The following is a 26,181-nucleotide window of genomic DNA, read 5'->3' on the forward strand; positions in this document are numbered from 1 at the left end:
CAGTTTGCTTCTTGGCAGAATTTGATAAAACACCTGACGAATAGATTCAAGCTTCGAATGGGGCTTAAGAACAGCCTGATAGGTGCATGGAATTGGAAATGCATGTTTTTATGATATGAAACTTCAATAAAGTGCTTGGCTTATTGCTGACTTTGCACTAACGGCACACTTCCGTCCGATACTTAGGGCCGGAAGAGCAAAAGAGGCGTCAGGTACGAGCTCAAAGGGGATGATTCGCACGAATTAAGCATTGAAACACAAATCAAGAGATCGTGGGTACCCTTGATACGACGAATGGGAGCACACCCCCGGCGCGGGTGTATACGACGAACGAAGGAACGCAAATGAGAGAAGACTCTGAAATTGACTTATTCTGCCTGTGGGAACTTTCGACGAGGCGATGGGTCGATTGTTGTGCCCAGCCTCGCTCCCCAGGTTTGGCAATATGTGCACTTTATCTGCCAGCCTTGGCGCTATATAAGAGTCCCGCGGGCCAATCATAGGCTAGATGCAGAAGTGCCGAGCTGGGATGGTCTGAATTGCCTCATGAATTTACCCTTTGACAGTATTGCGGGGTGCATGGCATCTCTTCGTTCCGATTGAATCAAAGTTGCTCAAATTCCGAGACCAGATGAACGGGTTGTTTAATCAGTGGGTTGCGGGATGGTTTCTTCATCTGGAGACTTCCTTCCGATGTGCGAGCAGATATTTACTACGGCATCTAGTCCGCAACGACAGCATGAGACCTCTCTCCTGACATGGTCGCGTGAAGTGGAATGATCTTCGAGGTACGAAGATTGAGATAGAACAGGAAGGCGAGGAAGGAAACTCGAGAGGTCTAGACAATCGTTAATGTGGCGATGGACAATTCGAAAGCCCTCAGATCTGCTTATCTGTGTCAACCGTCAGCCGTGATATCCGAATTGAAGTCTATCTAGTCTGCAGACTTGTAGGAACATTCTATTTGCGCATTTCCGCTTTGCTTGAGATTGATTGAAATGTGGGAAAAGTAGATAACAAGGCATGATCTGTGGAAACGGATTAACGTGACCAAAAGCAGAACGAGAAGGGATTATGAGATGTACGAGAATTGATTTTGTTGTTCTCGTGCTCAACCTGAATATGCCATGAATGTCGGTTTGAAAATGAGAGACGTTGAAGCTGTTGAAGTTGCATCACGAGGATCGACAATTAGCGTGACCGAAATCTGGTGTCCACATTTCCAAGCTAGTCCGAATTGAGGAGCTTCTGAAATAACATTCCATCAAGATTTTTTTTTTTCAATTCATTCGAACAACATGAAATTTTCGACTCTAGGCAATTTTGACTTATTGATGAGTCAAGCCAATAGTACACAAGCTTGTCTGTCAATATTCCACCAGCAATTCCTTCTCCTTCGCGTTGTAGCAGTCACCCCTTTATTTCCATTTCTCTTGACCGCACTTTGCTATTTTGAATTCTTGGTTGTACTTTGAGTTATTTCTGTTAATGTCTTCTGGTTTCATTTCAGATGAATCATCGATTCGAAACAAGTAGCAATGCTTTTCTTTATGGGCCGTTTTATGGGAAGTTGACTGCGAACGGCGAAGCAATTGAGTCACGTGGGTACGATGTTAACTCCCAAAATGTTCTCTTGTATGTTGTGCTACTTTGAAGGAAAGCGTTGTCATATATCTTTTGACATTTATCACTTTTTGAAAAACGCCGCAATTGGTTCAAAGTCGAATCGGTGGTATTGGTTTGGAGTCCCGTCACGTGCAGCATGATACTTCTCCCGTCATGCTCTCCAAAGTCTCTTTCATCAAGCAGCACCGTGCTCATAATATTCTGGATTTGATCTCCTCGAGATACTTCCTTAATGCGCTTCTCGCAATTGATATTCTACATCCTGTACCTGTTGCTCGAGTGCGATTGAGCCATCTCGATTTACGTCTCTGAATTGCCGCAGCTCCGTGTGTTCGAGGCCCAAAAAGTGGCTTGGTCCGTTCGCTTTTGACTCGCTGCAAGCTGTGACACCATCGGAAGGAATACCTGTCATAGGACAATTCTCGCACGAGCAAACAAGGAGAAACCCTGCGGTATACTTTGACACTAAGAAAAGCACGAAATAGATCTCAGTTCTCTCATTTTTAGGATGAACAAGAGACACAGGACTCGATTTGATGGGTGATATCTCGAGTTGACCGTCTGCTGGAGAGCTGGAGGTGGACGAGGTCTGGCAGTCCGGCACGCTAAATTTAGGCGATCTGCACCTAGACTTCCCCAGGCTTCCAGCTTCCAGCTTCCAGACTTCTTTCTTCCGTCGCTCATCGCATTCATTTTCGCGAACAACAATGCTCATAAGAGGCGCATTTTAATGCGCCGTAGCATCTGACAAAGGTCAGAAGTCTGTTCCAACCTTCTTCTTATTACACATCTTATTATCTGATGATCACATCGCCAGCAAGAACAAGTCCGCAATGCTGTGCTCACACGAAGACCATGGACACCCTCTCTTTTCTGCTGGCGCAATCCTACGCACAAGGAGGTCGGAGGGTTGATGGCGCAGTCAGAACGATGTCCGTGCCAAAGGGCAGAAATGTCAGTCGTCAGCGCTTTTCGAGGTTGCTGCAGAGTTCTGTGCGCGGGTGGAACCGATCGCTCGGAGATCAATTTTAATTTTTAGGCTGATTGACGACATGAGTGAGTTGCATTCGTCGCGTCGCAGTGTGCAGTTAGTGCTCATGCACGCTGCACGCCAGCTTGGGCTTGGTGTTCCCTCCTCCACAATTCCCACACCAACGACGAGTCCGTCCGTTCTCGAGCACCCACCACCATCGAGTACGAAGTACCACCACCACAATCCGAGAATCCTTCTCTCTCTCGGAGGAGGGGTGCCAAGGGAAAGGGAGGGGTCAAAGATAAGCATCCGTCGTGACACAACGAGCTGTTTGACCTTCAAGCCTCGTTTCCATCAATGCTCAAAGCTACCTTTCCTTCTCCCCTGCATTAATTAGTATTTATCATTCCCATTCATTGTCCACATCTTTTACTTTTTCTCCTTTCTCCTTCCTCCTATCGCGCGATCACGATTACGATTTTCTGATTTCATCCCGAGTTCGCCAGCTCGCTGCTTACGAACTTCCCACAGTCCCTGCATATACAGTACCGTCATCGCAATATTGCGGGGATCCTACAACGAGACGACGGCACAGTCAGCTATCAGCCTTCCTCCTGCCTAACCTTACAGCCGCCAACTGCCTCGACTCGAGTGGGTGAGACGGGAATCCTAATCCCACTTATCGCATAACAGCTACCTGTATCAACAAAAACAGCTTACCTCCCCTCCTCTTATTATTATTTCCTCCCAGCCTTACGACAACCTGAATTTACCCATCCATTATCAACAATCAACAAACAAACAATTCAACTGTTATAAATATATCGCTCGCTCGCTCGCTAGCTAGTCAAGATGTCTTCCTCCCGCCGCACAACCACCACAATGACCACACAACTCTACCCCGAGAACCTGCGCCTCTCCGCCCTCCTCTTCCGCACCGCCGGCCTGGGCCTCAGCATCGGCGTCCTCGTCCTCGCCATCCAGCTCAGCAGCGAAGGCGGCACCCCCGTCTTCGCCTACGTCGCCGCCATCTGGTGCCTGATCCTCAATCCCCTCGACATCATCTGCTTGCTGTCCTGGACGCGCATCCCGCCCGGCGGCCTGATCTTCCTCGACACGCTGGCCGTCGGCTTCTGCGTCGGCGGGATCCTGAATAATATCGTGGTCAAGAATGATGGGGATGGGAATAATCGGCCGTTGCGCAACCCCGGGTTGGTTAATACGTCGGATTGGTTGCTGGGCGCGCTTTTGTGAGTAGCACTGGCATTGGAGAGGAGGGGATGAGAAGAGATGAGATGCTAATTGGTGGTAACAGGGCGGTGCATTTTATTATGATTGTTTCGGGGGCGATTGATTGTTGTTGGATGGCGCAGTATGGACGGAAGCGCTCGTCGCGACATGGAAGTAGCCGAAGTCGAAGCTCGAGGAGTGAGACGGTTACGCGGGTCAGAGTGACGAGGACGAATGTCTAGGTTGACGGGAATCGAATTGTATATCTCAATCGAAAGGCGAATTTACGGAAGCAGTAATGGAACGGAAAGAGACGGTCATTACCAGAGAAGCCTTTGGGCTTGTGCGAATACACGGATATCTACGGAATTGGAATCCGGAAGCTAGGAAGGATGAAGTGAAGGACGGTCCTTACAACAACAGAGAAAACCGCGAGCGCAATGCCTCCCAACGATCTGCACGGTCCAAGGGCATTTGATTGGCCAATGAGGTCTTGTTCTTGGCAGGAACATAGGTACTCATGGCATCACTCACTACTACATCCGCGATAGCCTTCGCGGTTCAGGGTTTGGTTTGGGTTGTAAGCGAAGGAGTTCCGGTCCTCATGATGAATTGGTTGAATCGGTCTGTATTTATGGACAGGTGTTTGAGGTGTTTGTATATCATTATTTTTTTTTTCAAGGACAGTATTACTATATAGCTGAGCATGTATGTATGTTTCCAGGCATGAGACGAATAACATCGATATCGATGGATCATTCTTCCTCCCTGTCTATGGTCCCATACATCTCTCTCTAAATCTCTTTCATAACAATATTGCATACTGACACACAGCCCCGACACTACTTACATCCAAGTACCTTTTCTTCTCAAACTCGTGTGTATATTAAAAGCTAGCTAGCAAGATACACAGCACCCTCATCTCCCCAAAGAACGCAACCAGCGGCCAGAACACCCTCAGATTTATACACCGCAAAAAGTCCCTAGCGCCTTTATCCACCTCCTAGCAATATTTATGGTTGATATCCTTGCCTATCCTAGCTGCTTGATCTTGTTTTATTCGCTGATTGTATAGGTGGTCTCCGGTTCTTCGCACATATTCCTCAGTATTTTGATCCATCTTAAGTAGTCCTATTTTCTTTGCAAACACGTTTTGAGAAGCCGCTGAAAAGAGGGAGAGAGAGAAGAAGATCAGGATTAGTTCAGAAATTTACTGCGCTTAAGGTACAATGTTCATTTTATAAGGATCTGCATTTCAATCAGAATATCTTTTTCTTTGGTTTGACGGATACGAAAAGCAATGTCTCGTGAGGGAAGGTGTTCCTAGAGTCATGGATAGAAGATCGACTAAAGGCAGGTAAAGTCAGTTGCACCTAACAAAGGACTATCAGGTTTTATAGTGATAATTCGAAGTATACAACCCCTTTTTATCTCATTTTCAATCCCAAACATTTACCCCAAACCCACCTTCTCCCCTTCCCATCCCATCCCAAACAACTAACTCGACCCCCTACTACTTGGCATCGATCCCTCACTCCCCACCTCCTTACTCCCCCCTCCCACCACCACCACCCTCCTCCTCCCAATCGGCGCCCCCTCCCACGCCTCCCCCTCCGGAACACTCTCCCCCTTCATAACCAAACTCAACGCCCCCACCCTAGCCCCCCTCCCGACCCGACTCCCCGGCAACGCAATACTATACGCCATCAACACCGCCCGCTCCTCCATCTCCACCCTCCCAATCTTCATCACCCTGTCTTCAAAAAGATGCGTTTGGGGGCCCGCCAACTTATTCACCACCGCCTCATCGCCCAGGGTCACCATGTCGAATTCCGTGATATCGTTCGACAGCAAAGTAGTGCGTTTCCCTACGTGCACGCCGAAGAGACGGAACGTGAGGGGCAGGAAGGGCGTACCGGTTAGGAGATTGAGGAGCAGGGGGAGGGCGAGAGTTTCGGATGTCGAGGTTACGAATTCGGAGAGCCAGACGCGGGGGCTCCAGAGCGGCCAGGAGGCGGGGCGGTAGTGGCCTATGAGAGCCCATTTGCAGGCTAGTGTTACGAGGAGGGCGGGGAGGGCGAAGACTTGATTTTTTATCATCAACGTCAGTTAAAGTGCTTTTTCATTTGAGGGAGGGAGGGAAAGGAGAGGAGAGGAAAGAGGACGTACAGAAAAAGTAGAAAAAGGGTAAGAGGACAATAGCGGGCAGGATCCCGATAGCGTTATACCCGGCGTCGAAGACCTGCACCCCGAAACCGAGGCCAAAGGTAACGATGATGCGTGGGACGACGATACGCATCCCTTCGATGAAGAGCCGGAGCGCGACTTGTGAGGCGCGGGGTGTGTACAGGAGGTGATCTGCGTGTTTTTCCCGCCCGCACTGCCGGGAGGGCATCAGGACGGGAGGAGATCCGAAACAGCTCTCTCCCTCCTTGAGCGGGATTTCTGGCGCGCAGGATAGGACGCCCACGAGGGTATTGGACGCCATTTCGGTGCCTTGGGGCACTAAAGAGGCGTTTCCTAGGAAAGCTCGTTTGTGGAGTTTTGTTTTCTTGAGGGTTACCATGTTGCGACGCACGTCGCCGTCGCCGATGAAGACGCCGTCCGCGATGAAGCATTCTTCGCCGATGTCAGTGAGTTCGAAGTTGATACCTCTGGCGGTGGATACTTCTGCCCTGCGGCCGATTTTGACGCCCAGGGAGCGCAGGAAGGGGACTACGTAGAGGGTCGCGTAGACGGGGTGTAGGATCGCGAGACTCATGTCCATCAGCCGGTCTACGAACCACTTGCGGAAGAAGTAGACGGACGTGGTGCGGTACGAACACTCGACGACCTTGCCGAGAACGAGCCAGCGGAGGACGATGAGCTCCAGGAAGACGAGGATCATGTAGATGAGCGCCGCGGGGACGGAAACGATGGCGGTTTGCGCCCACCAGCCCATGCGGGGGATGTTGATGTAGTCGAAGAGCAGCATGCTGGGGATCTGGGGCGCGAATACGATGATTGGGAGCAGGAAAATGGAGCTTAGAGACATAGCTAGTATCATGGCCGAAGCGCGGAATTCGCTGGGTCGAGATGCTCGCATGCCTCCTATGTCTGTCGAGCATTCTCGGAAGCGTGCAGGAGAACCAATCCATCGCTCTCCAGCAGGTACATGACAGCCTTGCGATAACATACTCATAGATCCCAATTCGCCGCCTTCCTCGATATACGAATCGCCTTCCATGACCGAGTTGCTGCCGAAGTGGGCTTGTGAGGCAATACTAACAGGAGCGAGGATGAGACGGCCGCGTTCAACCCAGCTTGTGCTCAGGACTGTATCTTTGCCCATTGTGACATCGTCGCCAATAGACACAAGATCAAAGGCCGCACCGATATGGGTAACTCCCAGATGGCAATTCGTTCCAACGCGAGCCCCCATGCAGCGCATCATAGCTGGTAAAAGAGCCGAATCGGCAATGGTCACCATATCAATGAGTCCAACTAGATGATCGGCCAGCCACCAACGGAAGTAATAGACGCCATACAGAGGATATTCGCCTGCTTTCGCTTTTCCTAGTACGATCCATTTGCCGACGATACCGATCAGAGCCCTCAAAAGCGGTAGGGACACGAAAACGAAATAAGTGACAGCGACGGCGGTCCCGAGATCGATGGCTTGGAGGATTTCAAAGAAGACGAGGTAGGGGCCTAAGAACGTAACGCCCTCGATGAAGAAAAGAAGGAGGAGAGCAATAGCTTGGGCTATACCGCAAAGAACGTATCTGCGTCGCGAGACAGGCCAGTGGTCGTTCATTTGCGAATTGAGCGTATCGGCTTTCTCGAAGAAAGAATCTCTCCCATCTGTATCCGTGACTTCAGCTAGGCTTGCCGCGATCTTCTCGGCAGTGCAATAGATATAGATATCTTGCAACCCTAATTTCTTCAATGAAGAACCCTTGGGACTTCCTTTCCGGAGCTTCGAAACGAGTTTAGCGGCAAGTAAACTATGCCCTCCCAAGTCATGGAAAAAGTCACTAGAGGCTGTAATGTTCGGTGCTTGCGGGAAGAGCTCAAGCATTGCCAGGAGCAGAATACTCAGGTCCGAACCATCATTCGGGATAGAAGTGCCAGCATAAACTTGTTGTCCAAGTTCCTCTTTCTGCGCCAAGGCCAACTGTGCCGAAGTCTCTTGCAGCGCTTTTGCATTAATTTTACCGCTGGGTAGACGAGGCATCTCTTTCGCGGGAACGAAACAAAAGCCTTCGGGTTGCATGTAAGCTGGCAGATGACGAATCGTATTCCGTAGCTCTCTGGTGTCGAGAATCTCGTCATCTTTGGTGACCATGTATGCTTCGAGACAATCTGTGCTTGTGGAGAGGATCACGGCTGTAGTTTGCACCTTGGGATGAGAGGAGATGGCATTTTCGATTTCGCCGAGTTCGATGCGGAAGCCGCGGTGCTTGACTTGGGTGTCGATGCGGCCGAGGTAGACGATGTTGTGGTTTTTGTCGAGGCGGACAAGGTCGCCGGTTCGATAGAGTCGTTCGTTGGGGTGGAGGGGGTGAGTGATGAACTTTTCCGCTGTGAGGGTTGGTCGTTGCACGTAGCCTTTGCCGAGACATGGACCGCCGATGGCAAGTTCTCCTTCGGTACCTTCTTGAAATGGTATTGGTGACCACACTTTTTCTTTTGGAGAATCTTCAAGGATGGGTAGGATCATGGCGTGGTACATGGGCAATGGTTTGCCGATTGTCACTGGCTCGTTAGGGAAAAGTTCCTGGAATGTAGCTGTAACTGTCGTTTCCTATATTCAACATCTCGAGTTAGTATGAACTTTTATAATCTTGTCTGGGGTATCGAGAATTTCAAAAGCTCCTGAAAAGTGAGAGAGAGGTATTCGCTAGGACAAGGACGAGCTTACCGAAGGCCCATAAGTATTGAAAATGCGCAAGCTTGGAGTCCACAGATGATTGACCAGAGCCGGTGGACAGGCTTCTCCACCCAAATTGAGCAGACGTACAGACGTCGGTAGACGACAATCATCATCAAGCGAAGTCATGATATTGATGAGCGTAGGCACAGCATTAACTATTGTGACACCACGCTGTGTCCAGACCCCTGCTGCACCTCCAAGGCTTGGCACATCTTGACATTCGGAACGATTGCCGATAGCGAGTTGTGCTCCGCCGGCTATGCTGACCCACCTGTGTAGAACAACATGTTAGTGTTGTATTGCTTAATATGGATGAGATTGTCACTCACACTTCCTCGATGAACATATCAAACGCTGCGCTGAATCCTTGCCAGACGATGTCTTCGGGTCTCGTTTCTAGGACTGATCGTTCACTTAAGCAGAATGTGAGGGCGGCGCTATGAGGGATTTCGATTCCCTATCAGAAGACTCAGCATCTGCTCCATATTATTTTGCCCTAATAATCTGGGACTTGGTCGGAGTTCAGACGGCGAAAAGAATTCTCTCAATACTTACTTTTGGTGTGCCAGTGCTACCAGAAGTATAGATCAAGTATGCCGTATGATGCGGACTTGGACCACGAACGTCCTTGACTGCTCCTCGTCTAGTTGGTGTTTGTCTAGACAAGGCATCGAAAGTGATGACCTGGCATCCAGGAAGATTCTCTGTTGCTTTGATAGCGGAGTCGTAATGAACCGTATCGCAGAGCAAGATACACGCCTTACTGTCCTCCAAACATGCAGAGACACGAGTTGTAGGAACATCGGCATCGAATGGCAGCCAGGTGGCACCTGATATCGTAGTTGCTAGAATAGCGAAATGCAACTCAATGGACCTTTCCAGCCATATACCGACTACGGGGCTCTCGTTCTCGTTGCTAGAGGATGAATGAAAGCTGTGGAGAGACTCTGCAAGTTGACTGGTTCTTTCGTATGCTTCGGCGTAGGAGACTGTGGTCAAGGCAGCGTCTGGCGAGCTTCGAAAAGTGAATAGCGTTTCGCCATTTCGACGCTGAGCCTGCCATTTGAACAATTCTGGAAGAGTAGTAACATCTTGGATGGTAAGTGCGTCTGAAGTTATGTGTTGTGACTGCAAGATGTAGCTAGCATCGGCATGCAGTGCATCTCCTCTCGACGAACTCATGCCGAAGCTTTCCTTGAAATATTATCGAAGAAACGAAAAGAAGACAAAGTAGAAACAGTCCAGAGTAAGAGAAAGCCAGAAAAGCTGGGGAATCGTGGCAAATGCCAGACACTGGTTCAAGTGCCAAGACATATATATCTTAATGGGCAGCATCCTTGGCGACCCGAGGACGAATTTGACTTTCGGCATTCTCAAACAAAACCCCATAAGCGTAACGGCAGCACCGACTACGTTCGAAAATACTCTTGTCCATGCGACGTACAGTACAAGGAGAAATCTTCCATACCTGTGACGGCGTGTAACGGTGGAAATGAGCACGCACCCGCTGGTAGGGACATTAGCGGAACGCCTACCCGTAAGAACTATTATTGCACTGGCCTTCCAGTGTTTCTGTTACCTGACAGGATGTTGCAATGGCGTCAATTCGCAGGAAGGAGAGTAATATTATTGAGGGAATATTGAGTTACACCTAGAAGTCAGCCATGGCTGAAGCCTCTAGGGTGGCGTCTAAATCGATATTCAAGCTTTGCGAGCAACAACGGTCTAGCGCACCAGCCCAGGAAGCCTCCTGCATAATTTCGGCAGCGACCGGCTTGGCAACAGTCTGGCATGGTCAAATGCCGGAGCTTGATTGGCATCTACACATTATGGTTAATCACAAGTCTAATCCACGCTACCCATCACGCTGTGGGGCCGAGGAGACTGGATGTCAGCTAGACTAACACATGTCTCATGTTGAACAGAGCTCAATTAGGCCTACTCGATCGAGAGTTTCGGTCATAGACCTCCACGGCCCCTGAATCTCGCAACGCATGTATACGTACCTCTGGGACCCACGTGGTTGTACAAAACTTCGGCAGTGAGAAGGGAGGCCCACAATTGAGACCGCGGGGAAGGGTCGATCCAACGTTAACAGGACCTCTGGGCTCTGTCGTCCGTGTACCGGGGACGAATCGTTGCGTATAAAGGTTGCACAGAAGTTGGTCGGGACATTATTTCCATGGGGGTGCGGGTGCATACTTGGGATGCGACCGGCTGCGTGCCGATCGAGATCACCATTACGTGGCTTTCTAAAACGAGGGACAAAACCCGAAAAGAGATCCTCGGATCCAAAAGGAGCAGCAAAAGCAAATTGCACGTGCGCGCTTGCGAACGCACTATCTCTTCAAACGGCTACGGTACTTTATTTAATACCTCGACGATGGATGGCTGTAGCTTTTCGGCACTGCTCTCCATAGGTCAATTTCCAGTCGTCATGGAGCAGAATACTAGATTCTCATTCCCCCTTCTTGGAATCGATCATCGACAAAAGCGTCCTTTTCAAAGATCCCATTACTCAACTAAGAATGTATTATTCAATGTTATTCGAGTACGACGTGTTGTTCCTTCTGTAACCGCGCCGACGTTCCTAAGTTCACTCCTGCATGCCAACCGAAAGAAGGAAGGAATCTATTGAATATTTGTGAGCTGTCACGCAATTCCTTCCCGAGACTTGACCATATTCGCTTGTTCAAGCAGCTGAGCTATTGAGTTTATCGCTTACACTTTCTTCCTCATCTAGAGTTTCTAGAACACTGCTCATTAGCTTTCCTTTCCGGTTTCTCAACATCATAAACGTTTATGCAATTTATGAACTTATGCTTCCTCCACACTTTCATGAAATTAGCAATGCTAAACTTTGTAGGTCGCAGTTCTGGGCCCTGTTTCCGTTGTCCCGGTGGCTTCTTCTCCCGTTCCGGAACTCAGTACCTGAGCTAAATTGAATTGCCAGATTTGAGAGTCAGGCGGGTGCTCTATATTAAGTGAACTGGGTAAAAACACACAGATCCCCGGTTGGCACTGCAGCTCAGTACGTGTTCAGAGTTTATTTGAAACCATCAACTCGGAGTACCACGTGATGACTTTATCTTTTCCGTCAGCTCAAGTTTCGAAGTGCTTTCTCTTTTCTTTCACTTCTCTGATGCCCGATTAGGGAAATATAACGTGAGGTAGCTACGCCATGAGCACCGTGGATCTGAAGGGGAAGCTCTGCCACTTTCTCACGCGCGAACTTTTCCATGAACTGGAACTTTTCTTCGCGGACTTCGAAGAAGACTTGACTCAGGATGTTCAGAAAAGTGGTTTATGCCACGGGGTTGCAGCAGGTCTTACCTCTTTATCTCTCACTTTTCCATTTCTTGGGCTCATTCAAACATATCGAGTAGTGCTTACGACTCCTTCCCTCACAAACGAAATGGTTCAACAGCAGTCAGTTGCAATGAGAAATATGTCACATGCCAGTTCATCGATATCGTGATAGGCCAGCTGGGTTATGAGCACACGATGCACTATTGAAACTGTTTTTTTTTAAGCAGAGTACTATTCTTACATTTCCTCAAGTTGCCCTGTGGCTGTTATCTACCTTCTACTGGCTATTTACCATGCTGCCCTCGTCCTTTGTCTCGGGAAATTGTTCGGCAAACCCCTCGGGGTCTGCGTACCAATATTCAATGCATGCTTGGTCGATCTCGTATACATCTACCTTGGTGGTATCTGCCTTTCCACAGTCTTCGCCCGCCGCCTTTGCCTTCTCGCAACGGACCGTCTTGATGTGCGAGTAGCCGCAGGCACTGATTGTTGTTGTGGTGGTACACATTTGGAAGTTTTTGTTTGGAGTTGGGGAGTTTGCTTGAGTGTTAGTGAAGTGGTGGTATAGGAAGTCTTAGGTGTTGATGAGAATGAGGAGGGCAGATGTGAGAGGTTGGTGGGCAGGAAATAGATGAGCGGTGCTGGGTGTTTTGCTATTCACTAAGTGGGACGGACAATTGAAGTGACAAAGGGTTGTTTTTGACTTTTGATGTGGGCTATTGGCTCAGCCATGGAAGGTTGCCTATTGTTCTCTGAACCCCTTTATCCATCGTGAAAAGATCTTGTCGTTGTGAAAAATCAAGAAATTGGTCTAGTCGAGGCTTTATGTGTGATTGCGAGCACAATTCATTAAAAACTCAATGTTTATCTTATTTGAAATGAAGTATTACTAATTTTCCAAAAGCTGCGAGGCATTTTAGCCACGAATCTAGCATCACTTTAGCAATGGTTTGATGCCTCTCCATTCGACATTCTGCATGCAGTTGGTAATCTTCCAAGGAGCCAGTGAGGGAAACCCGAAGCCTTATTTTGATGCACCATTGGGATTGTTTTACGAGCTACGCAGGCTTTACAATCATGCAGCTGCCTCATTGTGACTTCAAATACACGTCATCTGCCTAGCTCGATCTGGGGGCCACTTGCACTGCGTTCGGAATACTGCTGTAGCTCACACGTCACATTCGAATACCACCGAGTGTCTAACCTGCCGCAATTTCTTTCAGATACCGGTCTGGGAGGTTTAGGTAATGGTCGCGGAACCACACATGATCACAATTCAAGTCTCGAGACATCCTGCAATGTTTGATGGTCAAGTGAACACTGCACGATTACGCGTCGTCGGCAGCTTGCCAGAGGTTGTCATGGTTGTGCGACCTTCACGACCTACCTGGCTGTCCATAACGTTATCCACGCAAGCAGTCATACAGAAGTCTTATGCTTTGCAGCACAGTTGCAGGTGCAACATCCCTACTTGGGAAGTACACCGAAGATAGTGTCACAGTTCCTCAAAGCCTCTAGATACTCGGTGAAACATCTAAGACACGCATTATCATGTTGAGTTTCAAGGTTGCTTTTTGATCAGCGGCGAAAGTTGCCACTGTTGTCTCTTCGTCATTGTTCTGAGCCCTGGTGGAAGTTGACAAAATCGGTTTGCAGCAATGATGATGTAAAGCAGTGGGATGGGAAGCGATATCTGTAAGCTTCTGACTGAGTTGTTGCTAAGTTGATGATGTTTAGATTCGAAAGCGAGAAGTGAAATTGGGGAACGATGCATGATGATCGCGTCACTGATTGAAATCATTGTTTGATCGTATGCCATTCCTGCCAGAATCACACATCACACGTCAAACTCAAGTGCATGTGCACCACCTCTGCATATCTTGCCTCAAAGGACTGAGATCAACCCTACTACCGACGGTGCTCCGGTTGTCTCCGAGCCGAACTCGCTTAACAAAGGCTCGGTTAAAAAGGAGACATATAACGTGAACATTAATCGCGAGTCAATCAGAAACAACAGGAGCTTCAGCCGCATTACGCCATTACCCACCAAGGCAATGGGATTCTTGTAGCCTGTATGAATAGTGGCTTTTCCCATAGTTGCTCAAACCAAGGTGGTGGCGTACGAGTACACGATAAGCCACGGATGACCGGAAAAGGATTTGTCCCGTGGCCATGAGGGACAAGGATATTCTCCTGTATAGTAAACTTACTTTATATTATGTTTTATGTCCTCGGACGGTCATACCGGTGGTATAAGATCTGCATTTGCCCAGGTGGGGTGTGTGGGAAGCGATCACGTATTTCGATCTTGACAGTTGCGAAAACCTCTTCGAAATATGGCACGCACAAGGTAAGACTGGTTCTGTTAGTCGCCGAAAAATCTATCGTACCAAAGCCTATCGTTGCTAGTCAGTATCTCCACCTTTTTATTAATTCAAGTGACTTCAAGCCAGTGCCCCTCATCATGCCCCTCATCACGTGAATCATTAATATTGATCCGGAACTAGGATATAAACAACCTAGCGTTGTGGCTTTGTTGAGTCTATTGCGTCCATTTATCCAGCAAATTCGGTCGTCCCCATTCCTGTTTCTGGAAGTTTTTGTTAATTAGTGCATTCAGCCACATAACTTTCAGCACTGTAGTCCAAACGCGGATGACAGTGAACGGACGAATTCGCTAGGCTGATGAGCCTATTGTTCTCGTGGCAAATGTTCTCTGAGAATACTTATCAAAGTCACTATCGAGTAATGTTCTGTTTCCATGAACACAGAACGATCGATCAGTTGAGGAAAGAGCAAAGGATGCGGAGATCTGCTTGAGAGCTCGAATACTATCCTTAAATTTCTTTCGCACATATTCATCAGCACACGCAATACACAAAAATATCTTGTTACAGCACAAATTACAACTGCAGCAAAGTCTGCGATCTATCACAATACCAAGATCCGAATCCAACTCACAAAAATCACCATGATGAACTACCAGTCACTCTTTCTGGCCCTGGCCTTCTCATCCCTCGTCAACGGGCACATGATGCTCCTCAATCCAGCTCCTCTCCGCGCCAAAAACAACCCACACTCCAAACAATCTGCTATTGACTACTCATATACATCACCTCTTTCCGGTCCATCTCAATTTCCCTGCAAAGGCTACTTGGTGGACATGTCTGATCCCAGCGGAGCTGGCGCCTCAGTACAGACCTACACTGCTGGTGCTGCCTCCTCATTTTCGGTAACCGGTGGCGCTACTCACGGTGGAGGGTCTTGCCAAATCACACTCGCATATCCTGCCGATAACTTCAGGAAATTTACCGTCATCCATAGCTACGAAGGTTCTTGTCCCCTGAGCGATGGTCAAGAATTTCCGTTCACAGTACCAGCTGACGCGCCCACTGGCCGCGCTGCTTTCGTCTGGACGTGGTACAACAAGATCGGTAACCGTGAGATATACCAAGATGCTGCCGCAGTAACAATCATAGCAGGCACAGGAAGCACCCCAGACATTCCCTTCTCGGAAAGACCTGATATTTTCGTCGCCAATATGGGGTCTTGCACCACCATAGAAGGCACAGAAGTTATCTTCCCGGACCCAGGACCTGATGTCACTCGCATGTTATCAAACACGATGGCTAGCACCATGTCCAGTACCATCAAAGGAGTCTGCTTACCAGTAAACGGCATTGGGAACTCTGGAGGCTCCAACGGAAATGCAGGACCGGGTGTTGCTTCATCAAGTTTGAGCATGCCGCCTCCTACCCAAGCGACTGCTACCCTAGCAAGCAGCGCAAGCTTCTTCACTGCTTTGCCAACCTCTGCAGGTACCACATCTGCATTAGCAGCAGCCACTGGAGGCGTGTTCACGATTTCCATGGACGGCTCATGTGGCGGGACAGTGAGGTGCCGAACAGGGTTTTGTTGCTCGTCGTCGAATTACTGTGGAAACACGCCTTTGCACTGCGGCGTAGGGTGTCAGCCGATCTTTGGGCAGTGCGGTACACTTCCTTCTCGGCGAGGCATTGCGGGAAGAGTGAAGTTATGAGGACAAAGATGAACAGGACCCAAATTTAAGCTGGTACTTGAATAGGACGGGAGTAGATTGGATTCTTGTACATGATTTATAGATATAGCCAACACTCGCTTATGGCTTTTGAATGAGGCAAGTTTGGAAAGTTTCTCGTTGACGAATATGCGATATGCCAAGTGGCTTTGATCTTCCTCAACTTCTACTTGAAAGCGACTTGAGTGAAAGGAAAAGGCAGTCTCTGTATGAAACATCTCCAGAAGCGAGCTAAAAATGTTGTAAAATACAAAATGCAAACGTCGTAGCGCGCAACACGAGACTTAGATAGAGAGTCAGACTGTCTAAGGCAGATAGGCGAAAATTGTATGGAGCGAGCTGAAGCACATCAGCGCAATCCTCCCCCAGACTCTATGGATATTATCTTTCTACAACAGTTCGCACTCAACACATGCCTCAGGCTCACTTCCTCTCCATATCTTCTTAATCTTAAGCCCACTCTTAGCCAGTAGTTCTGTCCACTGGCTTTCATTCCTCTCCAGTCCTCCAATTGGAAACATGGAAAGATCTCTGACCGCATCTTGCATCGTAGCATTCGTATCTGGCAGCACAAGATCCACCAAGAGTAGCTTACTCTTCGGCTGAGCCTTCAGTAAAGGCACTACCTGTCCCAAGAATGTCGTACAATCGGCATCACTCCAATCATGGAAGATATGGCGATAGTAGTAGATATACGCATCCTTGACCGGCTGGGGAGTGAAGATATCATGCGCCATAAACTCCACTCCTTCAGGCGGGCCAGAAACAGCATCGAAAGTCGACTGTAAATCCTGGACGATAAACTTTCCCTTGATCTCTGGGTTTCGTTTCCGGACTTCTTCCATAATGTGGCCTTGTCCGCCAGCAATATCCACAACGGCAACCTCGCCATCTTTTATATTCAGCTTGCCGAGCTCAGTACCCCATGGGTAAGCGTCTCCGGATACATTTCCAGCGTTGTGGGATCGCATTCCTGCAACCATGTTGAGTGCTCGATCAGGGTGGGAGCCAAGCCACGTCCAGAGTTCCTCGCCGTGTGCCCATTTATACGGGGTCCCGCTCTCTTTTGTGGGGGCTTTGTATCCGTGTTCTGCTAGCGTTCGTGGCATGGCCATGATTGCGGGGATGATGTCGAAGAACATCAAGTTGTTGAAGGCGCGGTGGTCGGGGTTGAGGTACGGTAATCCGAGAGGGGTGAGAGTGAAACCAGCTGGCGATTCAACGAATATGTGCGCGGCTGTCAACTGACGGAAGACACGGACTGTGAGGACTTGTAAGCATGGGTCTTCGTTTATGGAGGGACATCATACTGATTATGATCTCGTCTGCTTTGGTGAGCTCCAATAGCTCGGCCATTGAGACGGTCTTTCCTCCCTCGAATTTCTCCCATAGTCCAAGATTGGAAAGTATCTCAACTGCGGTACTGACATTGACCTAGACATACGATAAGTACGTATTTAAGAAAGGAAATACAATAAGCTACACTTACCTGAAAAATACGAGGCCAAACTTCAATATTTGGCTCTTCCAGAGAATACAAAAGCTTTTGAGCTTCCAACTGCAGATTGCGGCGAGCAACGTGGAGATCACCTCCAACAGCAGCTTCGAACCCAGCCGCAGCCTTGTTCACATTTGCTACCAAAGCAGCAATCTCTGCAGGCGGTGTATACGAGTCTGCCATATCGACGAGGAGGTTTAAAGTTCTGAGCAATTCCAAAGGGTACAGGATCTTGGAAGCGAGTAAGGGGGAAGATGCAGGATAGGAAGATAGATGAGGGAATGCAACATCGCAAGATGCAAGCTGCTGTTGGAACAGCGACCTTATCATGCCCCCATGCAAGCCTCCTGACGATCTTGCCCGGATTGTCTTTTTCACCATCCTTCAACTGGAGATGGGGATTCCAAGAATGAAAGAAAAGCCCCACAGTTTGATCTCGACTGACAACTCAGAAGACTTCTGAAAGAGATCGTCCCACGTCGCTGGAGCACTTCCTAATTCAATTGTCAAGCGACGCGGAGGTTTGGGTTTCAACTCGAATAGGAATCATTTCCGGGACAAGAACGGGTCGGCAGTCATGCATGACCGGTGAACCTTGCGGTGGGGGCCGTGCCGCACGCCAACGACTAGGTCAAGGTCACCGTCCACCCACGGAGACTTTGATCCTTCAGTGACAGTTCCCCGGCATGGCAAAGATGAAGTTTTCCATTATGTTCTGTCTGATCACTTCTCAACATAGCGAACAGAAGTTACTGAGGTTAAATGGTCCTGTATATCGGTTCTGGGAATACAAGAAGTGTGCGAATTCCAAACTTGCAATACTCCCAAGAGTGGGGGGTTTCAGGAGCAAGCGAGTCCCAAGCAGCTGCAAACCCTGTCATTGGGATCGACTGTGACTAGGTAAAAAAATCCAACATGCTCTCAGAAAAAGTCGGTAAGTGACAGAAATGATCACTGTGGAACGAAGGATTCGAAGTCTGGACATTTCCATGAAGATTGTTTCCTATTTAGCTTAGTCGGACTCGCGAGGAGTCAGTCTTCCGACTTTACAGGATTGAGCCAAGAACCCAAGTGGGATCATTGAGCAGGTTGCGTGGACCCTTCCTTGACCTTTGTCGTGGAAACTAACGTCTTAGCACCGGGGCCCCTGATGCCACAGCCGCTCCCGACCGTTGTCACTTGGTTCCTGAGCCCAATTCCTCCACTCTATAGGCTCGCCTGATGATCTGCAAGTTCAACGGTCGCTTTGAACGTCCTCAAACTCGAACGTGGGTTCGACAGAATCTTCCTATGCCAGAATCATTGCGAGATCGACGGACTTCAATGGCAAACACAGGAACAGCACTTTGGGTTTCTGAATAGATAAATCTGCTTGCATGTCTTCTGCTCTGCTGGTATAGTTCTGTATCTTCATTCGCCGCTTTTTATTCACAATGACGGTCTCTGTTTCGGACTTTCCGGCTGGTACTCCTAATCGTCTGAGTTTGAGAATTGGTTGTTACATTCTCTTTGGGGTTTGTACTGCTACTCTTTTCGTGAGGTAAGTTGATATTGTTTTGCCTGAAGTAGAGAGCTTTGTCTCTAACCTAAAAACAGATTCTACGTACGGGCTTTCATATCACGAAAGTTCGGACTTGATGACTTATTGATCACACTATCATGGGTAAGAGTTTCCTAGACACCGCCACCTATCTCCAAGATGGTTTACTCACCGGGGATGTAGATGGCAGAGGTCGTACACATTGTTTGTGTGAAGCTTCAATTCGAAAACGGTACAGGATGGCACGTTGCAGACCTAGCAATGTTGCCTAATGGCGTCGCCGTCATAAATGGAATGATTCTCTGGCCATGGATAACACAAGCCCTCTACTACTTTGGCCTGGGATGCATCAAAGCCAGCATCGTAGCACTTTATCTTCGACTCGCTGTTACTCCTCTGCAGCGCAATATCCTTTGGGGGATGCTGATTTTTGTTCTTGCACAAGGACTTTCGTCTACAATTGTATGGCCAGCTTCCTCTCTTCATGTGTAACCTCAAGCTAATTGATAAATTAGGTTGTTGCAGGTTTCCTGTGCACACCTTTAAGTCAAGTCTGGACCACACCTACTGCGATTGGAGGCCCGACTTGCATCAACATCTTGACATTCAATTATTACAACGCAGCTTTGTTCATCATAACCGATATCTTCCTTGCTTTGGCACCCCTAGCCGTGATCAAAAATCTGCAAATGGATGTTAAGAGGAAACGTAAGTGATCAGCACTTCTTGTCTTGTGCAAGATATCTTCGACGGTATTCTGACAAGCAGTAGGCGCTCTCGGCATCATGTTCTCTCTCGGTGTTCTTGCAATCGGAGGTACAATCGCTCGTCAAGTAACAAATGCAATCGCCATCAACAACACATCAGACTTCACATGGTACGAGTCACTCCTCACTTTAGCTCAATGCCTGGCAACTCCCACGCTTGAACAAAATTTACTAACCTGGACTCCTCACAGGCACTGGGCTCCCACAGCACTGTGCTCGATCCTCGAATCCAGCCTCGGAATAGTCTTCGTCTGCGTCCCCGCCATGGCCCCCCTCTTCAAGAACTGGGTCGGCGGCGGCTCCTCCGCCAAATACACACCCAACAACTACCAGTCCGACCGCCCCAGCACATTCGGCAAGCTCCGCAACAAACCAAAACTCAGGCCCGATGACGAGAGTATCCTTTGCACAACGCAGATCACGGCCGTCGATCGCAAAGACCGAGATGGTGCGGTTGAGAGCTATGAGATGGATCAACAGACTGGCAACTATATCGGTGATGGTGGGAGTGAGAGGAGGATTATAACGCCGCCGACGTATAGAGAGCAGAATGGGAAGAAGGAGAATGAGTGTGATGGGAAGAGTGGGGTAATGGTGAATGTTGAGTATCAGGTTAATCGCTCGCATAGGAAGTCTGGGGCGAAGTGACGAAGGAAAGGTAGATCGACGACGTGTATGAAGATAGAACAAGAAGTGGGTATTATGGCGTTTAAAAACAATGTATCATAATTCTCTCATAGCTTATGGACATCCTGTGGCGAGTTGAAATTTTATACCTAACCTGGCAGCATCAACACTTCTAGCGCACTTGACTCGCATGTTTAAAGCATTAGCAAGATGGATTTGACCTAAAATGGAAGAAATTGTTTTTAGTCATTGATCTAAGCGGACTCGTTTCAATTAATTTACAGAGTGAGGTGAGGTCTACCCAGTGAACAAGAGGAGATGTTTTCCCACAACCGACAGATTTATTCGTACACACATGATGGTTATCGTCGGGCTACGGCATTGATAGGCCAGGCCCAGCACCGGTTGGTAAGTTCCAATCCATGACGGACCAGTCCAATTGATTGACATCGATATCCAACGGATCAAATGTAGGCCCATTTGACCAGTCCTCTTGTCCTACTATGCCGTAGAACGCGGGGTGACTACCAAACTCTATTGGCGTAGACATAAGAAATTGGGGATCACTAGCTACGCCGGGTTTCTGCGCAATATGCGCGTTCAGCGCTACTTGCGCCATCTTCTCTCGAAGCGACAATACAATTCTCGGTATGACCAACGACCCTCCTGATTTGCCTATCATTGCTTCTCGAGGTCCCCATGCTTGGAGTACGATATTGGCAAAAATCTTGAAGAAAGGACTCTCTTCAAACGGCTCGCCAAACGCGCCGAAACGAGCCTCGTAGTTATCACTCATGATTTCCCATGAGGGGTCAGCGAAATCACTGGAAGGTCGTCCCGTCAGGTATTGGGCGATGTGAATGTATGCAGCGAAGGGAAAGTACCAGTTTGTTATCCAGAGGAATCCTTTGCAGAGAGGTGAGTTCCGAAGCTTTGTGTCGTATTCAATCATCTGGAGGGCATACGGAATGGAGGCGGTCGGGGTAAAGGTGTCAGAAGATGCGAAATGATGTTCTGCCAGGCGACACCTAGCGAGGAATGCTCGTGTTGACCAGAGCGTCATGAAATGAAGTGGATTGTCAGGGTCGCAAAATGTGAGATATTTGTCCTCGATTTTCTTTTCGAGGCTGTCCAGGTCGCAGCTCTGTGGGGTGGTGCTGCGCTGAGATTTATCCACAACAGGTGGACTATCCAGAGTTACGTGGGATTTCGTGTGCCGAATAAAGTCGGCCATTTCGCTACGTACAACGGCGAATATTGCCTCTGTGGATGTTCCCTGAACTTGTGGAGGCTCTTTCATCTCGAGCCGCAAGTCAGAATCATTGACATTTATAAGAACTTTACAGTCCCATGTGGAATTCAATGTCGGGGCTTTGAAGTCTGCAAGCTCGCCAATGCGGGTGTCGAAAAGGACCAGTGACCACCAGAGTCTTCGGCGCATTTCAGCCTCGAGGGGAGTGCATTTAACTAACGACAATTCTCTGTTAATGCCCATTCGTTGGGCAATACGAATGGCAATGCCAAGCATCGAGGAAAGAGCATGAGGGGCTGTGCTGGGTCTGACCGAGATCTGATATGGTTAGAAGACAGTATGAAGATAGAAGGTAATACCCAATTACCAAGTAGAAATACAATGCGGTCAAGCAGTCGCGTTCGTGGCACCTCAAAAATCCAGAATTCAGTAAAGCTTGTTGACATCCGAATTGATATCTCCTCAACAGGTCTACTTGTGACGATCCAAACATGGCTAGACAGTCATCAGGATCGAGACTTGTAACTGTCATGCAATATATGCTAAACATAAGCGCCTCTAATGTGGGCTTGATATTTGAGACGTCACCAGCGGCTTCTATAATGCGTCCTTGTAGACTGGGAGTATGTGTAATCTTCAGCAGAGGGTTGACATTCTCAAGGTAGAGCTGCCAAAGTCGAAATATCTGAACGGGCTCGGGATGTAAAGTGCAAATGTCGACAGCCAATTTACGTGAGCCAAAAAGAAGGTCGTCATCATTCTCAACGTATCGATTCCACGCATGGTTCAAGATCACATTAGGAGGATCTCTATCTGAAGAATCGCTATCATCATTTGGATCGCGGTACTATTTCGTTCACCAGTCAGTAGAGCTTGAAAACTCAGGGAGAAATCCAAACCGCTTCGCGCATAGCATGCCAAATCTTGTTACTGAGCAATTTAGTCAACGTGAGGTGATATTCTATTGACTACGTGGACTCACTTGGTATCATACATCCATTCTGACTTGATAGCTACAGAAGGAGACGACGAATTTGCACTGAAAGCTTCTGACCACTCGTCGTCCACCTCGTTGTCTCCTTGCGTTTGGGGATCTTCATGTTCTCTCACTTGCTCCAGACCCTTGTGCAGTGGCTCGAACTTGACATTGTTCTCCCGGAGGAGGTCCTCGTACTTGCGGAGGCGATCTAATAGTTCCCGTTCGGGAAATCTGCGTCGTCTGGGGCCCCGCGGGGCTAGAGTTGACGGCACACACTTTACACGGGATGTGTTGCAACTCTCGCAAGGAAACTGGCGATTACATTTGACCTTACGTTGCTGGCAGCGAACACATGCCAGTATCCGCTGGGACTTTGCCGGTTGTGATTGAGAGGACGGGGCAAACAGAGACATGCCCAGTCAGGTGGGGCTCGGGTCCTGGAAGTGACAAAGAAAGGGGAGCCGAGCGTGACAATGACCGAGCGGCAATCAGATGCAAGGCGAACAATACAATATGCGGCTTAAACCGATCGTATTGTACGGAAATGGGATGTCTTCCGTCAAAACATGGAGTGTTACCTGGGAGCGTGATGACTAATATCACGTGAATATTCAACACCACCCGGGACTTTAGTAAGAGTCCGAAAACCTCCCTTTTCTCAAATCCTTCCATTCGTCTCTCACTCTCGGGCCCTTGAGCCTCCCCGTTATAGTCAACGCACTTCCATGTCACACATACGCTCTCCCGTTGACAAAATAAGACCTGTATATATATCAGGGTCTGCCGCTGCAAAGTTGCAACAGCAGCATCACGTTCCTGGTAAGACGAGACAAATCAATCTTCACTGAGTTTCTTCTTCTCAGAATTCCATTCGTATATTCTTTTCTTCACGTTAGCCTTGTTCAGCTACGAACTATGAGTCCTTCCAGACCTTCCTCCAAGCAATCCTCCGTCCGTCAGTTCCCGCCAGAAAAACCGACTCCAACTCAAGCAGTTGAAGACGAATACGAAGATGCCGAGAAGAACTATCAACCAAAGTCCATCAAGTTTTGGATCATTATGATTAGCAACTACCTAGCTACGTTTCTTGTTGCACTGGATCGGACCATTATTGCGACAGCCATCCCGAAAATCACAGACGAGTTCAACTCGATCGAGGATATCGCTTGGTATGGAAGTGCTTACATGCTGGCTGCAGCCTGTTTATTTCCTATTGCTGGCCGAATATACCAGCTCTATTCGACAAAATGGGTCTTCCTTGCTTTCCTGGTGATCTTCGAGATTGGCTCTGCTCTTTGTGGTGCCGCCCCCAGCTCGGTGGCATTCATCGTTGGACGAGCCATAGCTGGTTTGGGGTCAGCTGGAATCTTCGTGGGCGGCATGATGATCATACTTCCTATTGTTCCCCTGCGCAAACGTCCTCTCTTTACGTCCTTGTTCGGAATGTCCTTTGGTGTTGCGTCGGTGGCCGGACCTCTGCTAGGTGGTGCTTTTACGGACAAGCTGTCAGTTGACTTTTTGTGTACTACTATTTACTCATTGCTGATGCATCTTAGGACATGGAGATGGTGTTTCTACATCAACCTACCTATTGGTGGCTTTACCATCGCTGCAATCGTCCTCTTGCTCCACATCCCATCGCCCAAACACGAAAAGCTCACTGCACTTGCCATAGTCAAGAAGCTTGACCCTATCGGCATTCTTTTCTTCGTTCCATCCATGGTGTGCCTCATCCTCGCTCTGCAATGGGGTGGATCCACATACTCTTGGTCGTCACCAAAGATCATCGGACTCTTCGTTGCCTTCGGAGTCTTACTCGTCCTTTTCATCGTCGTGGAGGTTTTGACGCCCGAGACTGCGATGATTCCGACTCGAGTTGTTCTGAATCGCTCCGTCGCTGGAGCCATGCTGTTCATGCTCTTGCTATCTGGAGGCTTGTTCTCCATCGTGTATTACCTAACAACCTGGTTCCAAGCCGCGAAAGGAGTCTCGGCAATACACTCTGGTATTGATACATTACCAACACTACTATCTATGATAATCTTGAGCATTCCGAATGCTATCATTACCCAGAAGACTGGATACTATGTACCGTCTCTGTTGATAACCCCAGTGTTCTCCGCAACCGGTGCTGGTTTACTATCAACACTTACACCGAGCTCAAGCTCTGGCAAATGGATTGGCTACCAGATTCTCTATGGATGCGGCCTTGCTACCGGATTTCAGACTTCAACTTTGGCTCCACAGACCGTTTTACCACGTGCTGACGTTGCTATCGGCATGGCAATGATGTTCTTCATGCAACAACTCGGTGGAGCCATCTTTCTTTCCGTCAGTCAAAATGTTTTCTCGACTAAGCTGGTACATCTCCTATCTGGTGTTGCAGGTCTTGATGCCGAGGTCATCGTCAACACGGGCGCAACGGATCTGCGCAAAGTCGTACCTCAAAGTGAGCTGAGTACTGTGGTAAATGCATACAGCTATTCACTGACCAGAGTTTTCATTATGGCTGCTGCATTGAATGCAATCATGATTTTGGGAGCCTTAGCTGTGGAGTGGAAGAACATCAAAGGGGAAAAGGTCTCTGAAGATCAAGCCAAGTCTGGGGATAAGGCTGAACAAGGGGAGAGTAAGATTTAGTCAAGTTTGTTTATCGAAAGGAGTTCAGGTTGTGAAATGTATCGTAGTAGGATGGGACGAAACCCCGCACTCCAAAGTTGTGGAAATGTCTCAACTCAACGCAAAAAAGAGGAATTTTATAATAGATAAAGGGAACCCTAGATATATAAATCAATGTTAGTACTTGACTACAAATCTGATGCTTCTCCAAGTGCTCGTATTCAAATGATTGAAGGAGCTTCGAGGTGATTTGCAGGGACATCACACCACCACTATGCAGTCTTCGCAAAATGATTCCTAGCCCATTTAACATCTCGAGGAAATGATAAAAGTCTCGAATGATGACAGCTAGAAGCGTCGACGGGGCTGGAAGATTGCACACTTGTGCGAAGAGGATCAAAGCATTCTTTTGCTGTCGATTCTGCATGCTTGCTTTGTACAACACATGACCGTTACACTGCATTTCGGGGCTGTGACTTTCGAGGCTTTACATTGGTAACACAACAGCGACCATTAAAAAGTGAAATCTTGCGAAAGACACAAGAAGAGAGTCGAAGCAAACAACAGATGTTTAATAAAATGACTTCAAACACCTTGATGTCTACCCATCGGAGCCACATCCGTAAGGCTGCAAGGCTTACAAGGCTGTGCCACCTGTAGCTCCACTACGGCAATCGATAGTGGCAATTTCTAGTCGATATAGCTGACTATCACCACGCGTTACGTACATTCACACTCTCACATGGTGAAAAGTCAACAGTGTCCTCAAACACGCCTTTGTGCTTGATC

The 26,181-nt window shown here is 48.4% G+C and overlaps 9 protein-coding genes across 9 annotated transcripts; 4 read left to right on the forward strand and 5 right to left on the reverse strand.

The window, feature by feature from the left end:
• Positions 1–1,811: 1,811 nt before the first annotated feature.
• LY89DRAFT_490059 (uncharacterized protein) lies at positions 1,812–2,510 on the reverse strand. Its single transcript, XM_018207889.1, has one exon. The coding sequence runs from the start codon at positions 2,339–2,341 to the stop codon at positions 1,856–1,858; it is 486 nt and encodes a 161-aa protein (XP_018073762.1). The 5' UTR covers positions 2,342–2,510; the 3' UTR covers positions 1,812–1,855.
• A 670-nt stretch (positions 2,511–3,180) lies between these two features.
• On the forward strand, positions 3,181–4,213 carry LY89DRAFT_490067 (uncharacterized protein). The gene is made up of 2 exons (XM_018207890.1): positions 3,181–3,849; positions 3,915–4,213. Exons 1-2 carry the CDS (start codon positions 3,452–3,454, stop codon positions 4,069–4,071), a joined length of 555 nt encoding a protein of 184 aa, XP_018073763.1. The 5' UTR covers positions 3,181–3,451; the 3' UTR covers positions 4,072–4,213.
• Positions 4,214–5,326: 1,113 nt separating this feature from the next.
• Positions 5,327–9,926, reverse strand: LY89DRAFT_716922 (Non-ribosomal peptide synthetase C-terminal; the record flags this gene model as incomplete). The annotated part of the gene is made up of 5 exons (XM_018218300.1): positions 5,327–5,913; positions 5,999–8,615; positions 8,733–9,015; positions 9,074–9,201; positions 9,300–9,926. The coding sequence occupies 5 exons, from the start codon at positions 9,924–9,926 to the stop codon at positions 5,327–5,329; spliced, it is 4,242 nt and encodes a 1,413-aa protein (XP_018073764.1).
• Positions 9,927–15,051: 5,125 nt separating this feature from the next.
• LY89DRAFT_535852 (uncharacterized protein) lies at positions 15,052–15,870 on the forward strand (the record flags this gene model as incomplete). The annotated part of the gene is made up of 1 exon (XM_018208097.1): positions 15,052–15,870. A coding segment is annotated over one exon (819 nt), but the record flags the coding sequence as incomplete, so codon positions are not given.
• Positions 15,871–16,499: 629 nt separating this feature from the next.
• Positions 16,500–17,791, reverse strand: LY89DRAFT_731809 (S-adenosyl-L-methionine-dependent methyltransferase; the record flags this gene model as incomplete). Its single annotated transcript, XM_018219620.1, has 3 exons — positions 16,500–17,371; positions 17,421–17,544; positions 17,600–17,791. 3 exons carry the CDS (start codon positions 17,789–17,791, stop codon positions 16,500–16,502), a joined length of 1,188 nt encoding a protein of 395 aa, XP_018073766.1.
• A 1,250-nt stretch (positions 17,792–19,041) lies between these two features.
• Positions 19,042–20,563, forward strand: LY89DRAFT_731810 (uncharacterized protein; the record flags this gene model as incomplete). Its single annotated transcript, XM_018219621.1, has 6 exons — positions 19,042–19,148; positions 19,205–19,271; positions 19,332–19,610; positions 19,664–19,856; positions 19,920–20,025; positions 20,107–20,563. 6 exons carry the CDS (start codon positions 19,042–19,044, stop codon positions 20,561–20,563), a joined length of 1,209 nt encoding a protein of 402 aa, XP_018073767.1.
• A 226-nt stretch (positions 20,564–20,789) lies between these two features.
• LY89DRAFT_716926 (uncharacterized protein) lies at positions 20,790–23,305 on the reverse strand. The gene is made up of 4 exons (XM_018218301.1): positions 22,777–23,305; positions 22,694–22,724; positions 22,162–22,641; positions 20,790–22,112 (listed from the first exon to the last, which is right to left on the reverse strand). Exons 1-4 carry the CDS (start codon positions 23,184–23,186, stop codon positions 20,916–20,918), a joined length of 2,118 nt encoding a protein of 705 aa, XP_018073768.1. The 5' UTR covers positions 23,187–23,305; the 3' UTR covers positions 20,790–20,915.
• Positions 23,306–23,492: 187 nt separating this feature from the next.
• LY89DRAFT_683261 (MFS general substrate transporter) lies at positions 23,493–25,555 on the forward strand. The gene is made up of 2 exons (XM_018214667.1): positions 23,493–24,278; positions 24,330–25,555. Exons 1-2 carry the CDS (start codon positions 23,689–23,691, stop codon positions 25,411–25,413), a joined length of 1,674 nt encoding a protein of 557 aa, XP_018073769.1. The 5' UTR covers positions 23,493–23,688; the 3' UTR covers positions 25,414–25,555.
• Positions 25,244–26,082, reverse strand: LY89DRAFT_490184 (uncharacterized protein). Its single transcript, XM_018207892.1, has one exon. It carries the CDS (start codon positions 25,853–25,855, stop codon positions 25,424–25,426), a length of 432 nt encoding a protein of 143 aa, XP_018073770.1. The 5' UTR covers positions 25,856–26,082; the 3' UTR covers positions 25,244–25,423.
• Between the last annotated feature and the right edge of the window lie 99 nt (positions 26,083–26,181).

The sequence above is a fragment of the Mollisia scopiformis genome (assembly GCF_001500285.1).
Source record: "Mollisia scopiformis unplaced genomic scaffold LY89scaffold_8, whole genome shotgun sequence".
Lineage (NCBI taxonomy): Eukaryota > Fungi > Ascomycota > Leotiomycetes > Helotiales > Mollisiaceae > Mollisia > Mollisia scopiformis.

What these genes read in the sequence shown, in the direction of transcription:
- LY89DRAFT_490184 (XM_018207892.1), bottom strand. Translation starts at nt 25,855, where the DNA reads ATGCAGTGTAACGGTCATGTGTTGTACAAAGCAAGCATGCAGAATCGA.
- LY89DRAFT_490059 (XM_018207889.1), bottom strand. Translation starts at nt 2,341, where the DNA reads ATGAGCATTGTTGTTCGCGAAAATGAATGCGATGAGCGACGGAAGAAA.
- LY89DRAFT_490067 (XM_018207890.1), top strand. Translation starts at nt 3,452, where the DNA reads ATGTCTTCCTCCCGCCGCACAACCACCACAATGACCACACAACTCTAC. An exon ending in TGGTTGCTGGGCGCGCTTTT is followed by an intron (nt 3,850 to 3,914) that starts GTGAGTAGCACT and finishes TGGTGGTAACAG; the next exon opens with GGCGGTGCATTTTATTATGA.
- LY89DRAFT_683261 (XM_018214667.1), top strand. Translation starts at nt 23,689, where the DNA reads ATGAGTCCTTCCAGACCTTCCTCCAAGCAATCCTCCGTCCGTCAGTTC. An exon ending in GGTGCTTTTACGGACAAGCT is followed by an intron (nt 24,279 to 24,329) that starts GTCAGTTGACTT and finishes GATGCATCTTAG; the next exon opens with GACATGGAGATGGTGTTTCT.
- LY89DRAFT_716926 (XM_018218301.1), bottom strand. Translation starts at nt 23,186, where the DNA reads ATGTCTCTGTTTGCCCCGTCCTCTCAATCACAACCGGCAAAGTCCCAG. An exon ending in GAATGGATGTATGATACCAA is followed by an intron (nt 22,725 to 22,776) that starts GTGAGTCCACGT and finishes TAAATTGCTCAG; the next exon opens with TAACAAGATTTGGCATGCTA. An exon ending in CCGCATTGTATTTCTACTTG is followed by an intron (nt 22,113 to 22,161) that starts GTAATTGGGTAT and finishes TAACCATATCAG; the next exon opens with ATCTCGGTCAGACCCAGCAC.